Consider the following 17,549-nt stretch of genomic DNA (forward strand, 5'->3'; position numbering starts at 1 on the left):
AGAATTCTACGCCGCGACTTTTCCGCGAATTGCAATTCTATTTTTGGGATTTAGAGATCGCGGAGCGTTGGCACGCTTCGAGCAGAACGAAATCGAGGATCGCTTTTAATTATCGCACCCTCGTCCCTGTAAAGGGATGCTGCTAGGCGCGGTCGCTCGTTTTTGATAGAGCCGAATGAGCTTTGCAGCGGGGGACTTGAAAGGACACGGGAGAGCCTGGACGAAATTATCCTGCTCGAGCGAGTCCTTCTAGTTGTGAAGCATCGTAAAATACCGAGTTTTAAACAATCGAATGGATTTTTTAATCCTTTGCACTCGGAGCTATTTTACAATATTTCAACTCTACATGATTTTTTTGTTATATACTTAAATGTCTGGTGACTTGTTGAATATGAGAAGATTTAGTAATGTGAACAATATTTGAAATAATGTTATAGCCATTTGTAGTGACCACTCGAGTGCTGAAGGTTAAAAAAATTCATGAAAAATAATGAGGACAATTATTGCACGAAATGACTACACTTATATGCAATTTGCGTCAAGAAAAGTGGAAACCTACCGTGACAACGTCAATACTTAATGAAACAGGTAGCCACAAAAGTTTAGAAACGTAAGTAAGTATTAGGACCTTGAATAAGTTCTCGCTGTTTCTTCAAAAATGGCAGTAGCAGTACCCCGTTCGTGGAATTTCGAATGGTAACACACATGCAAGGCAGTAGTGTATCTAACCTTAAATTTCAGTGTATGGTAGTTCACTTTAGTGTAAACAAAGTAATTTTTTCTTAGTTCTGAAAATGTCTACTTTTGTGCCAAATAAAGTGTATTTGCGGGGAATTTTATTGCACTACTTTATTCAAAAGAAATCTGCAGCTGAAGCACATAGAATTCTTGTTGAGACTTATGGGGACAATGCTTTGTCGGATACGACATGCAGAGACTGGTTTCGACGCTTCAAAAATAATGATTTTGAACTTGAGGATAAAGAACGTTCTGGCGCACCGAAAAAATTTGAAGACGAAAAGTTGGAGGAATTACTCGATCAAGACCGATGTCAGACGCTAGCAGAACTTGGAAAAACATTACAAGTAGATGAGTCAACTGTTTCATAACGTTTAAAAGTTTTAGGAATGATCCAGAAGCAAGGACATTGGGTAAAAGCTTTTATTTTGTAAAAGAAACAGCGAGAACTTATTCAAGGTCCTAATACAACGATAACCGGGGAAAGGGGAATCACACAAATGCTTATTAACCTTGTGTCACACACACACACACACGTAATCCGATAGGGAAAACAAAATGCGACGTATATAAGATGCTCTATTGACTCTTTTTCACCAGTTCAGAACCACTCTGTGCACTGTCAAGATGACGAAATTGTGGATCGTGTGCTTGTTCGCCATTGCGGCGCTTATCTCTTGTAAGTTTTCCGAAATAAGCAACATTCTCTTCACAAATTTCAGAGGGGTCTTCCTTTAATTTTTCTCATCCACTCAACTTTCTTCGTTTCTCAGTATAGACATTTTTTGCTTGTGCCTGGTATTGACCTACACCCTAAATCATCAAGGCCCAAAAAGAATTAGTACTAAATTGTAAACGATAATGAGCAAAAGGCTTCTATAGAAGGCCAGCCGATACTTTCGTGGGTGTTGAATTTTCGGGACGATAATTTTGAAAATTTCGGTACTTCTCCAGTGACTTCCGGCCAGGAGTTAGTCTGCAGCCGGCCCAATGAGGAATATGCCTGCGGATCCGCCTGTCAAACCACTTGTGACAACATGGGTCAGCCGTGTCCCATCGTGAACATCGTGAGTATAAATTCAACGATTCGGAATTTCATAAAAATATTGCAACTTGGAAAATAACAATTTCTTCTTGAAATTTCCGCTCTCAGAGGTGCAACGACGGGTGCTACTGCAAAGAAGGTTATGCAAGGGACTGCAGGGGTAACTGTATCCGGAAAAATTCGTGTCCGGGTAGAGGGTGCAGTCGGAATCTCTTAGGCCGGAAGCAGCCATGGCCTCGCTTCTGATCCATCCACGATGATATTGCGACGAATTCGACGCGACCTCTGCTCTTTCGCGTTATGAAAATAGAGATAACACCGTGACTGACATTGGTGCTGTGATTCTTTTCGTTTGTCCGGTCGCCGAGTGCGCAATCGACGAAAGTCTTCGTCCAACTACGTAGCAGACGACTGCGATAAGAATATTGGTTGCGTCGATGAAATTGTTAATTATTTATTTTGATGTTACGTCTGCGATCGCACTGGTGTGTACCGGGAGAGGGAAGTTCAAGGGGTCAGTTTCGTAACTTCTCGTTCGTTAACCGATCACGACCGTGTTCGAATGTAATGCAATAAACTGAAGCGTATCGTTAATCCTACATAGATTGTCTCAATTTATTTAAAAGCTCGAATTTCGACATTGTCATTTGCACGCTCTTCTAGAGATAGTTCGCCCATTTTCTTTCATTTTAAAATAAAAATCAATGGTTGAGGTCCATTCATAAATGAATTGTTGGAATTAATACAATGTAAGTTATACTTCAGGAAAACTAATATATTGCGAAGCTGAAGAGCCGAATTTGTAAATTTCCTGATTGATAATAAAAGGATACTATAAAATGTTTACGAACAACTCAAGAAACAGTGAATAATGTACCCGATGGATACGAGACACACACGGGGATTAAAATATAAAATTAAGGATTTACGTAGAATATCTTGGAATGAAATATTTCTGGGTAGCACGAGAGGGTCGAGCCTAATTGCCAGTGGCCGGTGTCCGGCTGCTGACGAGCCAGACTCGGTTCGAGCAAGTCAAACAGTTAGACCGGTCCGTAGCTGAAGAGGCGCTCCAATATTTGGATCCGTAATGCAATCCACGGAGAGGTCGAAAGTGCTGAGGCCGGTTTCCTGTCTCCGCGATGGCCGTCCAGCCTCTCGGAGTCTCGCGAGATTACGCTGGACCCGCCCGCCCCCCCCCTCTCTCTCCTTTTCCTCAAGAGAAAAGAAGGAAAAAAGTTTTTCTGATAAGGTCACCGTCGCCGATAAAGGTTTATCGCTTCGCGACTGTTCTCGTCCGCTCGAGTCTCCGTCCGGACGCTTCGTGGTGGGTTATCTGTGTCCATCGCTTGCGTTCTGCTCTCTTGGATCCCGATGGACGAGTGTTTGTACACTTTTCGTCACGAGTGGAACCGTCTGAGAGGATATCCTTTCGATTCGCCGTGCAGCAGGACCAAATTTATCGAGCTAATGGTGTTTGCACCAGAAAGAAGTCGATGGAAATTATTTTTGTAGCTTGTGGAAAACGCGGCTGCATGTCGCAAAGATTATTGACCTCTTTAGACTGGTTAGACATTGCGAGACAGGTTCGAGTCTTGGAATTAGGTAGATACTTCAAAGGCAATATTATTTGACTGCTCGATCGCGAACATTAGACCATTCATTCGAGGCCAAACTACTTCAAACTGACGCTCTTCGACATACAGTATCAAATAAATAATCCGGACGAAGCTCTCTGCTGCTCTCCGGCCGTTAGAATAAATATCGAAACTAACTTTCTTAGGTATTACCGACTTAGGACCGTTCAAACACGACAGAACACTTGCAAACTGTAGTCTTTGTACGAGGTCCTATGAAGTTCAGAAACTCAGAGTCTGTGATTGAAGCCATTGAAGCTATCCCTTCAACAATCAACACTAATCAACCAACATCAACCTAACAACACAGCTCTAGTCAAACAGAACACAATTACCTTCCACCAGTGAATATACGGACAAGAAAATCGATTTCCCCACACAAATGACGCTTGCTACTCCTATTGGAGTTGATATTCGAGTTGCTAACCAGCACGAAAGATCATCATCATTCACCGTCAAGCGAGCCGTTCATCCAGCTCGCCGAATTAATTACCCAACGATGAAGATACCGAAAGCAATGAACCGATTTCGGTTCGATTAGGCGATCGAAGGGAATCGTAGAACGAATCTTGAACGAGAAGGCCAATTAGGAATTCCAGTCGCGTGCGTGTTCGCGATTGCACGCGCGCGGCGTGTCGCAACACAGGCGTCCGCTCGCAGAGCAATCCGCGGCGCGTATCTGACGCACACAACCGCGCGTAGAATGGCACGCATTCGCGAACAGATCGAACGCAGGCACACACCGACACGGCGCGGCGCGGTGCGGCATGGCAGCAGTTCTCGACTCAAATTTCGCATGCCGTTCGACACGTGCGCCGCGCCCCTCGCGAACAGAGACGAGCTGGATGGCACCAGGGGGGTGGAAAAGAGAGCCACCTATGCCCGAGGGGTTGCTCGAGCTTCCTACCAGGCATTTGTTTAATTGGGAACCGACATGGCCGCCGGGGCCACCCCTGCACGAGCCCTGCCGCCCCATCTGCACGACCGCATCGCTCTGGAAATGCGCGGCCGCACGTGCGCCCGCTTTTCCACCCCCTGACCTTGATCTTTTTCCCCTTCCTTCCCCCTCCCTTTACCCCCACGTTTCCCCTTTTCGCTTTTTCCCACCACCGAAGCGCACGCGACATTCCGCCGACGAGCGGCGCCGATGCTCGCGATTGACGTGCCGCGATTTAGGGGATGATGGATCCAGGCGACGCGATGATGGCTTCATTATTCGGGGCAATCTGACATCATTTACCCACGGTTTTTATCCTCCGGTCTTCTGTTTCGTCTAGTAGCTGATGGATTGCTCCGCAGGATTTTTCTCGCGCCTCTGTGACTGCCTCGTTTAGCAAATTTTTTTCTTTTCTGTTAAGGGTTTATTCCCCATTTAGAGCCATCAATTTTAGACAGTTTGGGAGATAAAAAGTGGTTAGGTTATTGTCAAAAAGTGTTTTAAAATTTTGTACACACGTTCTGTATCTCAAGATGATACAGTGCAATTTTTATGAAATTCATTTCATTATTATCTAAATTACCGCATCGATGAGTTGATCAATTTTCTTCCAATTTTACGGAAGCATTGAAGCTTCAGAACGTCGGTTTTTATTTTAGTACTTGATTTTGAGAGCCCTGTCCTTGGTTTTAAAGAAACTTCGTCTATGTGTTTGCATAATTATGGACGCAGGAAGACGTTGCGGTTAAGTCGTAAGCTGTAGGAAATGTTATTTCAAACTTTGAAGCCACTTAACTCGAAACTGTATATTTAACAACGACGTACGTCATAACTTGTGAAAAGATGAATATTTTTTACTGCAAATGTTATGTACAGCTGTCGATCTTTCAGTGCTGCAAAACCATCTTAACATTAAAACTAATAAACCCAAAAGACACATTTTTATTCACGATTAGTTGAACTGCAAAGATGCCATTGCATGAAATTGCATAAATTGCATAAATCATACTTTAATAAAAATTAGCCAAATCCTCAATTCCAGGGAGCCCGTAATATTTCTACATCATGATTAGCACGATTTAATGCTCGGTAATTCCAACGCTAAAAATACACATTGCAGATAATTACCCTTCATTGGCAACGTCTCTTGCCTCGAAAATACGCGATCGAGTGCGTGAGTCATTCCGTTCGCGGACGCTTCATGCATCCATTATCCGTGGACAAGTATTCGTCTAGAATCTACTTTGTTGTTGTGGCGTACAACGTTACGTAAACGTTATCGTGCTTATTTAATTTCTCGCTGGGTAAACATCGAACGACGATGTGTGGCGAGCCGTGCATTGGCGGAAACGGTTAACACTGAAGCATTTGCGAGCGTATAGCGTGAGAAAAAGTAAGGTTTATGTGCTATTGAGACTCGCTTTTAATTACTCACTGTTTACAACGTAGTAGCGAAGGCAGAAAATACTTGCGAAATATTCGTCAACAATTCAGCCTTGTATCGATGATTTAATCACTTGACTAAATATATTTCTGTACTTCGACGTCCATTGGAAACTCTCATGCTCTTCGTGAATGCTTACAATGAATAATAAAATGAAAAGCTGATTTCGATTGAGCATCGTGCATTACGAATGCTCGATAATCGACTCACGAAATAGACGAATGTTCTCCGAACATTGCGGACTTATTCCTCCCTTTGCAAAGTTTTTTTTATCTATTACCCCTTCTAATCAGCCCTTTTAGAAATCTTACTTAAAACACAGATCTTAAATTTCTGTTTTAATGTAGTGTGCTGAACGTAGCTCACTGAGAAGCCTATTAGTAGGCTTTTGTAACGACTATAGTGTCTCTGAAAGAAACGCAATAATTTTCATCTAAATAACAAACCCCAAAAGAACGTATTAGCCTCTATCGCACAAAATAACTTGTTGGTTAAAGAATAAAATAGCTTAAAAACCCTTCAGTTATGAATCTGATTTTGAAAACACAGTTCAGTTGCCCCTGCGGCTAAATACTTAGCAAGCCCCCGGCAGTTAAAGTATTACAAAGTTAGATTGAAAACAAACAAGCTGAAACAACGAGGACCCAAAATTCCAACCCCTCTGGATCTCCTCGGCGTTTCCGCAGGAAAACCGCAAGGTGAAGGTAGATTCACAATGTAGATTCAAGGCAGAGCGTCGAAGAAATTTGGGAGTCAGGCCTCGGCAGCACGTAGAGGGGTAGAATCATCCCCTTTCTCGTTGTCGTGCAAGCTGTTATCGGTAGCGAGTGAGTCTTCGTGGGTGCGACCGCGGAATTTTCGCCAGGCAACATGGCCGCCGGAACGAACCCCTACGGAACGCAAACTTTCCCTCCCGCGAGGGGGTGCGAGGGGGTCGGTGGCGTATTCGGGGCGCGTTTTACGCACTGCGTATATCATTCTCGCGAGTTCATTTCTGCTCGGTTACCCCATCGACGCGGACTAAACGCCGGATCAAAGTGGAACGAGCGTAACTGTAATTCGGTCTTTGCGGGATTTCTAGGAGGGGGGTAGGGCCAGCTTTGTTCGCAAGACTATAAAATATACGGGCCGTTTCCGGAGGGAGCATATGGCGGGACAAGGCGTAGAACTATTTCATTTACCGCTACTGTTTGCCGAGCCGAACCTTCTCTCTCTCTCTCTCTCTCTCTCTCTCTCTCTCTCTCTCTCTCTCTCTCTCTCTCTCTCTCTCGAAGGTGAAAGACTCTCTCGAAAGCAACGGGCTTGTGCGTTTTTGTCCTCGCGAGTTAAACTCGAGGGGTGTGTTGCTCGGAGCCTCGGTGTTGGGGTGCAATTTTGGGGATGTATTCGTGCGTTTAGCGGCTATGAATGCTTTCGAATCTATAGGTGTCTCGTTACCGGGCTCTGTCAATATTGTCGTTGTTGCAACTGTTCGGAAGACATAAATCTGCGACGATTTATTACCTGTGTTCGAGTCCACCCCATCGATTTTAATGATCTATGCGTATCTTCTGAAAGTCTATCATTTCAGTCACGTTGCTTGCCCGCTGTCACTTTGGATATAATCAACAATAAACCTACCGAGAGTCAACTGCGAAAGGAAGAATAATAGAAGATAAGCTGGAATTAACAGTGTCCTCTATTTTAATCTTGCGTCGAGGAACCTTTTAGTCCAGGACGAAACTTGTCTAAGGATCCTCTGTTCGATTATAACCAGAACAAGCCCAAAAATTGCTGGATCTACGCGATCCATTGAATCGCCTGAATCAGCACAAGATTTCATCGCAGACGAAACAATAAAATCGAGAGTGATTCAGAGGTGATTCCCTCCGCGATTCTACGACGCCAGTCGAGGAGGGGGAATTACTTTGAACCCTCCCAACGAATTTTTTACCATCCATGATGTATCTGAGCTCTCGCGATCCATGGCGAAGCACTCAGCCGCGCGCGCGTTCCGAGAATTTCTTTTCGCCGATCTCCATAGAGGGTGGCGGGGTTCCGCAGTTAAATCTCCGCGAGTGGATACTTCTCGGCTACAACGGATGTCATTTTTCTCACGGGAAGGCCCACGCCGCCCGCTATCGATATCATCCTCAGGCTTCTGCCAGTGGCCCGCAAACAAACGTCGGCCGATTCTCGCGTTGGCCGAGGTCCACTTTACAGAGGGTGAATTCTCTTAACGTTCCCTTTTCCATCGCCTTTGAATCCTCCTCACCGTCCGAAGACGGGGAGAAACCGTCTTCCGGTCGATCGGTTTCCCGTGATGCTGCTGCTTTCATCCTTTCTCACCTACTTTCTGCTCCATCGTCTCCCCTTGATTCCAGAAAACTTTGCTCGTTTGTTTTAAACAATTGTTACTTGATTTTATTTCAGCAACATCTTTAGTGAAATGTTTTTTAGTGGATTTTGTGTAGTCCTTGACCAAGTAATTGTCGATTTTATATAGACTTTAAACAAATCCGTCTGGACTGTACACAGCTGTTACAAAAATGGTCGTAGATTTTATGCAGTTTTCGATCGAAGAGATTTTTAAGCAATTAAAGAGTTAAGTTGATCAATTGGTTGCCAACCCTCAGAAACATTTTCGAAATCTCAAGATCAGCGCAGCGTGCTTCAAAAGGCATCGCAGCATCGATTAATCAAACGTCTCGATAAGAAACGCCAGGCAACAAAGACAGCAGTAACTACTACTTAAAATTTGCGAGGAGAACAAAGCTGAAAAATGCACGCAGCGGAACAATCGATCCTGCCGGCATCGATCCAGGTTAATGAAACATCGAGGACCCGCCCACTTCGCCGTAGGACACGAGACCCTGCGAAGGATATCGACGAAACGCGTTCGCGCGATCAGGATACAATGTGAGCTACCTGCTGAGCTGAGCACGGAACGGATGCGAAAGGTGCAGCACCGGTTGCAGTTGCAGCTGACCGGCTGAGTCACCGTTTGCCGGGTCGTGCGGATCGCGATAGCATGGTGTCCGTGATGGTACAACGGTGTCTACGTTGGTAACAGGTACGTGACAGCGAAACGATGAGACAGCGGGGAATCGATCGTCCTCCTTACGCAGGTCGGCACGTTGTTAATTGCAGGAATGGAAATCAAGGGGCTCCCTGGATCCAGGGGAATCCTGGGAACTTTTTAAAGGAAATTAGAACACTGCCAGTTGCATTCTCCGTACGCCTATAACTTCGTTAACTCTACGGATTCGAACAAATCCCTGTGCACGCGTGCTTTCCAACACTTATGCTTACAGAAAATACAATAAAAAAGCAAATCGATGTTTGGAGAATGAGAAACCGGAATACCCCCTTAATAGAAATCTTTGTCGTTTCCTCCACCCTACTTTCGGCCTGCCTCCACGACCAGCAACGTATTTATCTTGCTCACGGCCGTTATTTCGTTCGTCCCGGTCGACAGCCTCGGCGATTCTGCCCGACAACCATCCGGCCGCACTACCCAATCATTTTTCCGACCGATTTGCCGATCATTCGTACGAGCGGGTGCCCTGGCCCGAGCAAATAGCCGAGAACACGGGGGTGAGAAAACGGGCCACTTGCACGGAGCCCCCGTGAAAATTTCCTACCCCCGAAACCGGGTAGCACGACGGAATTCCAGTCGGAAGTTTTACAAATCGGCCGACGAGCTGTTCCATTAACGCCGCGACTTCGACTGATGATTCCCGGCGAACTCGTTCTTTCGGAACGCGAGGGGAAACCTTACAGCGCTGGAAATTTACTATACAATTTCGAACACGTTAGGCACACGTTTAAACTACCGTGTACGAACGGTACTGTCACCCCCGATCACTTTCTAAAATGATCCACTGGCGTCCAAAATTAAAAGATCGCTTCTCCGTGAAAAAATTGCCCGTGTTCAAAGTGTTTTCACTTCGTCAAAAAACGTCGTAGAATATTCCTTCCGGTCTCATTTTAAAGCCTGAACCTTCTATTTTCTGAATTCGTTCTTATTTTCCATCGACAAAATTGTTTACCCCGTGTAACGGGTGACAAAGTGAACACACCTTTTTGTTTCGAAAATTTTGCAAAGTCGAACGTTCGTACAGACGCTAACGAAATTTTTTAATGAACGAAACCAACGTACGAAGATTGCAGTGTCGTCTGCATTATCTTCAAAGTCGAGCAGGAAATTCTGCAATCACCCAATGGTAAATTGTTTATCTCAACAACGAGCAGAGTAAAAGAATCGTTCCCTTAAAAAATCGATCATCTGTCGACAGTCCATTTATCAGTCGATCTCGTTCCATTCGACTAGCATCGAACGGCGACCTTGAGCCTCGAAGAACTGATCCTTGAATCCTCGCGAGACCCGGTCGCCGAGTCACGCGTGCTAACTACGAAAGGGAGTCGGGCGAAGAGGAATGGCAGCGAAATCCTGGCATTGTCTCTCGGCGCTCGGCTCCCCAATGCCGCGCGGATAATCTCGGGCTGGCCGTGCGTTCCTGCGTCCCCTGCGGGAGCACCGATAACGCTGCCAAAACAGAGAACGGACCCGGCAAGAAGGGTTGCACCCGGTTTGCTGGCCGCCGCGCCGGTTTTCAATGGCTCGCTCGACGGAATTTCGCGTCGTCCCTCTGTGCAAACCTGGTCGCATGAATCCGCGCGTTCCGGTTGGCCGCGGTGCCAGCGAGACTGGGGATCGAACAGGCTTCTTCCTATCCAACCAACGCACACACACACACGCACGTAGTCATCGTTTCACCTGGATTACGCGGCATCATCAGTTGCCGATTTCTGTTTCGCTTTCAGCCGGCTTTGAATAGACCCTTTGTTCCGTCTCTGCAGGGGACGGTGATGTAAGTGTGTGCACAGCGATTTTCGATATTGCGTCGTAGCGATGATTCTTTTTGGTACAGCACCGAGCTTTAGGCACCTATAGTGGTTAGGAAATTTCGAGTTGCTTGCACCCATTTTTAGAAAATTGATGCGGTAAGAAGACTGCGGGTTCAAAGACGATTTCATGAAGGTTGAAATAGAGGAAACATTTTTCCTTTCTACCGGATGGAGTCTAATTTTGATGTGCCCTTGTGTAACCTTAACTGAACTGTGCAACACACCTTTTCAAATAATAGTTCATTTCGAGAAGGTGAGAATGTCCCTTAAACATCCCAGAATCTATTAGCCACAACAAAGTTCTACTATACACTCGCCGAAATTTCTATAAAGTCAGTCTGTTTTGTAATGAATTCTTATAATTATACCATTACCAATGAAAAATTTGGATTTGGTAGCATTTCGGGATTACATAAAGAAAGCATACACGCCGATTTCAAAACATAAGTATAACATTTATTGATAAAAGAAAACAAAAATATAATTTTACACAGAACAGACTGCGAAATTTCTATAATGTCAGTTTCGTTTTATACGGATAAAGTTGAAATTAACAGTTGTTTTTTTATTATATCTATTTTAGTATTTAGTGTAACCTCCATTTTTTTTGAATTACATTAAAAATGCGATTGGGCATTGACGAAACTAACTTTTGTAGCGTTTCTGTTTTAACAGACGCCCATGCTTCAGTCACCGCATCCCTTAGTTGGCTAATGGAGTTGTATTGTTTGCAGTTTTTATAAACTTGTCGCGCAATGATACCCCAAACATTTTCAATAGGATTTATGTCCGGAGAACAAGCAGGCCATGGCAAAACATTGATATTTCTTTCAAGAAGCCACTGCTTTGTGTGCTTCGACGCGTGCACTGCAGCATTATCATGCTGATAAATAAAATTGTCATCTTCAATATTTTCTGTAAAGGGTATTAGAACCATGTCTAACAAATCCGTATAATTTTCAGAATTCATTTTGTGTTTTATGAAACACACTGGAGTCCTTTTGTCAGCATTGAACGCAGCCCATATCATTAGGGAACCACCGCCAAAGTTACGACTCGTTGTTACACTTTTCTCATTTCTCAGATCATGCCAATAATATTTACAGCCATCAGGCCCATCCAAATTAAATTTTTTCTCATCTGAAAAAATGACAGACTCCCACTCTTTCGTCCAGGACATGTGTGCCCGTGCGAAATCAAGACGGGCCTGTTTATGTGTTTCTTTAAGGCCTGGTTTACGTTGCATTTTTGTCCACACAAATTGCCCAGAATAATTTAAAAGTTGTTGCACACGTCTTCTTGTTACTGGGAGCTCCAATTCAGCTCGCAATTGTGCTGCATTTTTCGTTTCCTTAGCCGCAGACCTCATTAATAATGAATGTTGTCTCTTTGACAATTTTTTATTACCACCTTTAAAATGATTTTTTCCGTAATTTTCACGTAAATTGATATAATTACTAATCACAGTATATGACCGATTAATTTTCTTAGCAATTGCGCGATTAGAGCAGCCCATATTTTTATAAGCATCGATCGATGCTTTTTCTTCAATTGTTAGTACTTTTCCTCTCGGCATTGTACTACACGCGAATCAAATTATAAAAAACAGGATTTCTATGAGTTCTAAAACTAATACTTTTAGAATGTTTGCAATTTCCCGTAGTTCTCTGCTCAGAATCCAGAGAAACACTAAGTGACTTTATAGAAACTTCGCACTTGTGTTCTGCACTACGCAGAAATAATTAAAAAAAACGTAAATAGTAAACAATGCGGTCTTGAGTGCGCGGTCCTTCTATCCGAGTGTCAACAAAGCACAAGGCCAGATACGATAAAGCAACAGAAATTGTAATATTTTAAAAATATCTATGAAAATGACGATGACTTTATAGAAATTTCGGCGAATGTATGCACCATTATCTACCTTGTACAATTTTTATTTTGCAGAAAAATCCGCAGTCTAATCAGAACAGACACAATTTAATAATTTCTAGTACACTGCACAAAATCTGTTCGTGTTACACTGTCTGTAAAATTGCTATTCTACTAGGAAGTGGAAAAATCATCGACTAATTCAGTCCGAATGATCCCCAAGCCCCACTCGATCGGATGATTAACAAAATCGAGGAAAGAACACGAGCCACCGACCCCAACGAGCCCATTTAATCCGCCGTCGTTTCGACGAACTTCTTCAGGGTTCCGAGTCTCTCCAGAGATTCCAGGGGTAGTTCCCGCAAATTTTCTTGAGTAGCCGATCCCAAACTCTGGGCAGCCACATTTTCGCAGAGCAGTCCGTGGATATGATAATTCCGGACGAAATGTAAATACGAGCCGACGCATGAATATTCAATCGACAGCAATGAGCGCGCACGTGTTTGTTTATGCGTCCGGTATGCCTCTGTTAAATTACTTAAAACCAGTCGACGGCTTATCGATCGAGCGGCGTGTCCGACTCGTCGCAAAAGACACCGCAAAATTACTGTAAAATATATTTGTTCGCAGGTGTGTTCGTGTAACACATCATTCTGAAGAACAAAGTTTTTGCCCAATCTAATGGCATCAATTTCAGATATTAAATTTGCAAGCTAGGACGAAAAGTTGCTTCGGAAGATGGATTATAGCCAGAGAAAATATCAAACAGTTGAAATCATCGAAAGATGATTTATGTACGTTGACCATACAAAAGCAGACTGATAAACCATCGTCGTCGTCGAACGGCTAAGTTTATCTTTAACGAGAAAAGTGCAAGAACTTTGAAGGATCTTGGCGAGTGCAGACATGGCCGCCATTGTGTTTCAAGATGCTATTCAATGTATATGAAAGGAATTGAGGTAGTTCTATAGTGTCGGAAGTGTGCCAAATAAACCGTGACTCTAGGACCGAGAGACGTAGACCCTCAACAATGCACTTAAGAGTTGAATAGAGCTAGAGTACCAGAGAAGTCGATGCCTATTCAACCAATAAAGTTGGACATGTTTAGATTTTACTAATCCGTGTTTCGCAGAAGAAGAAGCGACGGTGTCGATGTATAGAAGAAATATACATGCGGGAAAAGCAAAACGAAGAAGAATTATGTCAGCTGTTATCTACATAGGACGACGAGGTTCGAGGAAGCAACGTAACGGGGTCAAACGCGCTCGTCTAGCCTCCGGATGTTTTCTCCATGAACATGGTGCGAGCAATTAGAACCCGGGTTTCCCCGGACACCTCTAAAATTCGATAATACTCGCTCCACGTCCGCCGATGCGATTAATGTCTGCTCGGGAATGAATCACGCGTCGACTTAATCGCATTAACGATAAACGCCTCGGGCCTCGCGCGCCGCTGCCGGAACGTAAATATTAGCTTACAATATTTTCTCTCGAAATGTCCGTGTGCCGAGGCTGGCCTGGACCTCGTGTTTACGCCGGTATTTCCAGATTCCACCTCGGACTCCTCCGGACCAGTTGGAGAGAACGCCGCGCCGCGCGTGATAAGAACGCGTCTCGCATTAGCAAGTGGTTCGGAGCCTCGCGTTGCGTCAGTCGCTATTTCTGCTCCGAAATCGTCTACGATCAAACAGTTGTATTTTTTAGCTCTTTGTGCCTTCGCCGACTCCCGGCTGGCCGGAAAAAAGTTCGCTTTATCTGTTTGATCTCTGTATCGGGACATAGGTGAGCAATGGAGGCACGCCTTCGATAAGCTGCGGCGACGATTCATCAATTTTTACATTGTTCCACTGATATTTTACAGACACAAGTCAAACTTGTCTTGAGGATTTCGCAGTTATCGTTGCCTCGATCCTTGCGAGCATTTTTTTATGAATTTCCAGACGTCTGAACCAGTCTTCGTCCAGAGATTGACCATCCATGAACCAGTATAATACTTCCTTTAAAACTTTTCTGGAGCTAAAAATAATATACGAAGATCCTTAAAGTTTTGTAGTTTCTACACTGATTTAAATTTCAGTGTCACCATAAAATCCGCAGTCTACAAATTACGATTGCCTGACATTGATAACTAGACGTTGAAAGAAGCCTTCAGAAGTGGAGGAAATAGATGAAGAGACGTATCGAAATAAATCCAGGATGGGTTCCTTCGAGCAAAGGAATTGCAGTTCCAGTTATCAATGGCCAGGTCCCAGGTCCTTCGCAGAAAGAAAAATACAACAGGCATTGTGTTAGTCTGTTTGGACTTGAAAGCTCGAGCACCCATCGACGTTTCCAGAGAGGCAAAGATGTTGATCAAACATCTTCGGGGTCGTAAGTGAGCGTAGCGCCAATATTTTTGGAGTTCGGTCTCGACGGAGCCGATAACATGGCGACGATAATGATCGGGACCGGTCTAATTATAACAATAGTCAGTTGCGATCCCGGGAACCAGCGATTCCCCGGCGTCCAGGTCGAAGGGAGGCCGCGGAATCGGACCGGCCGATGTTTGGCGAAGCTCGAACCTATCGAATAACTTGCCCCGTCCCAGGAGTATTTGCGTGGGCGGAGGGAGGGCAGGGTATCCGAGCCTGTGGATCCACGTAGTACAAATTTAGTAGCCACCCTTGTGTACACACTCTTCGTCGTGTTTCCTTTGTAATCTCCCGAGAGCGGAGCCGATGCACGTACGCTCGATATTCCTTGCCCGGATCGAGACCACGTTCCGTCTCTCCCCCAGTTCTCTCTCGTCAGTTCGCCTCGGATTCGTTGGTTCTCTCCGCAATGTCGACGATTACTGCGGGGGAAGGTAGAATCCACGGGGTCGGGGGACCCTTTGAACTCCACGTGTACCTGCTATCCGCCTCCACTTTCATGCGGAGGATCCCGCGATGCGAAGTAGTTCCATGAACGTCTGAAACGATGTGAAAGGTTGCGCTGAAAGGGAGAGGTTAAAAGGAACGGAGCACCGCGTTCTAGGTTCTGCCGTTCGACCCATCGACGAGGATAGCGGGATGTTGCTATCCGCCGATACAGAATGGTCATCTGTTCTGCGAAGGGATGTTTGAATGTTGCGGTGGTGATTCCCCCGTAACTGGTCCGAAAGATCGACTTTTTTAAAGGTGAATACAAAATTTTTGTCTATTGTAGTTTTTGGATGTGTCTTTGTGCCTGTAAAATATAACTTCCAGTATTTAAGAGCTATTAGAACTCCAAGGAACAACAGGGGAAGTCGAAGCGAAGAAGGAGAAGAGATGGTTCCGAGGATTAAAAGGGAAGATTCTCAAAGAAAGGAGGAAGTCCTGGAGGATTCGTCGAACGAGAGAAATCAGTGTCGGTTGTCGCGCCATTAGCGTCGACTCCGGGACAGCGTAGGACAGCAAAAATTAGGCCGTGCCACGTGATCAGAATTCAGGGGCGATGGTTCCCCGCGACACAGACGGACGGCCACGGGGCGCTAACTAACGCTATAATCAAGTAAGCAGTTTAGTCGAGCGATCCGGTTACGTCGACTTAGCCTCCCGTATCGGCGAGGCGTCACTGATTGGTTTACAGATCTGCTGAGCCGAACTCAGACGCTCAAAGGCCTCTCTCTAGTTAGCCGAGTCGGCCCTCGCCGAACCTTCTGTCGTCGTCCCTCATCCTCCTCCTTCCGCGGGTGTTTCATTAATTTTCCTTCGAAACCTCGCTCCGAGGCTTAGCACCTTTGATTTCGCAAAGCGGCCAGACGCTCGGGCCCGCCGGATCACGGTGTATAAATAAATTAACGCTTAATTCGGAGAAAAATGAATCGGCAGGAGCGCTCGTTGACGAACGGCTGGCGAAAAGAGACGCCGAAGAAACGAAACGGACGACGGACCACCCTCTCTCTCTCTCGAACTTTATTAGCATTATTCGAATGTCACGATTCTGCTGTCTTCACCGAGGCAATTAAAGCGAGTCGGGTAATTCTGTTACCCCGTTTAACTGACAACTTTGCCAGCCGGATGAAGACGGTAACGAAAAACTGATTCGACGTTCTCGGTCTCGCTTTAAACGGTATTGTCATTTTTTTTTACAGTAACAGTGAACTGGGAGATAAAACAATCACTAATATATTTACATATTATTATATATAGATGGGGATATTTTTTCAATCGATCGTAAGAACAATTAATGTTTCAAATTTAATTTAACCGTTGGCATAAATCGACTCGGGAAATGGGATCAGATGGGAGCAGTTGGAAAATCATTAAAAATCAAGGGAAGAGTTAACGACAGTGCGGCGACTTCCCGAGAGCCTGGGGGCTGGATTCATTTTTCATCGGCGTCAACGCGGCCCGGTCCGGCCTCGGTTCTCTGTCGGGTTAATCATTTTTAAAGGACCGACCGCAGGTGTCCCGTGCTCGCAGCTCGCTCTCCCCGTGATCTTATATTAAAGGAAACAGGGGTCGCGTTCGCGGGCCGTGCGACTTTCCCGGAGGCGGCGGAATGAAATTTTCCGCGAGGGAGAAAACCGAGACCCCCCGAGGCAGCGGCGACGAAATAATGAAAGGCAGCGGCACGATTCGCTTTGCATACGAGTGACATTTTTCACGTCCGTCAAGAATCTGACGCGCCCCTCTTTCAAATTAGAATCGTTTCACCGCGCGGACGATTACCAGCCCCCGAAATTCGAACGTGACGCATCGCGAGCCATTTCTTTCCGGTTCCTCTTCGCCGGAAACGGACGCGCGTTCACCGGGTCAGCTTGACAAATCGAGAGCATCTTCCGCGAGCTGTGGTTACCGCCGCTCCTCGTTCTCTCCGCAGTTTCCGAAGGTGTATCGCAAGGTTTTGCCCAACACAGGTACGGCCGTACGTGTCCGAGGAACGGCACGTGTCCGCCATAACTCTCCCTCGCAGCCCCTATGAATTCTCTCGCTAATGTTGTGCCAACAGCCAGCGGTTTTTCTTCCGCAGACGAATAAATTCG

General features: G+C 45.2%; 1 protein-coding gene and 1 long non-coding RNA gene across 2 annotated transcripts in view; both read left to right on the forward strand.

The window, feature by feature from the left end:
- The window catches only part of LOC143357943 (uncharacterized), a 188,697-nt gene that overhangs the window by 167,655 nt on the left and 3,493 nt on the right, over positions 1-17,549 (forward strand). The gene's annotated exons all lie outside the window — the stretch shown is intronic.
- Positions 1,314-2,382, forward strand: LOC143358340 (venom metalloprotease inhibitor-like). The gene is made up of 3 exons (XM_076795409.1): positions 1,314-1,417; positions 1,693-1,805; positions 1,892-2,382. The coding sequence occupies exons 1-3, from the start codon at positions 1,366-1,368 to the stop codon at positions 2,027-2,029; spliced, it is 303 nt and encodes a 100-aa protein (XP_076651524.1). The 5' UTR covers positions 1,314-1,365; the 3' UTR covers positions 2,030-2,382.

This window comes from Halictus rubicundus, chromosome 10 (genome assembly GCF_050948215.1).
Source record: "Halictus rubicundus isolate RS-2024b chromosome 10, iyHalRubi1_principal, whole genome shotgun sequence".
Classification (NCBI taxonomy): domain Eukaryota; kingdom Metazoa; phylum Arthropoda; class Insecta; order Hymenoptera; family Halictidae; genus Halictus; species Halictus rubicundus.

Excerpts from the sequence above, each read along its gene's own strand:
- LOC143358340 (XM_076795409.1), top strand. The coding sequence starts at position 1,366 with ATGACGAAATTGTGGATCGTGTGCTTGTTCGCCATTGCGGCGCTTATC. Across the intron at positions 1,418-1,692 it reads CATTGCGGCGCTTATCTCTT|TGACTTCCGGCCAGGAGTTA; the intron begins GTAAGTTTTCCG and ends GTACTTCTCCAG. Across the intron at positions 1,806-1,891 it reads CGTGTCCCATCGTGAACATC|AGGTGCAACGACGGGTGCTA; the intron begins GTGAGTATAAAT and ends TTCCGCTCTCAG.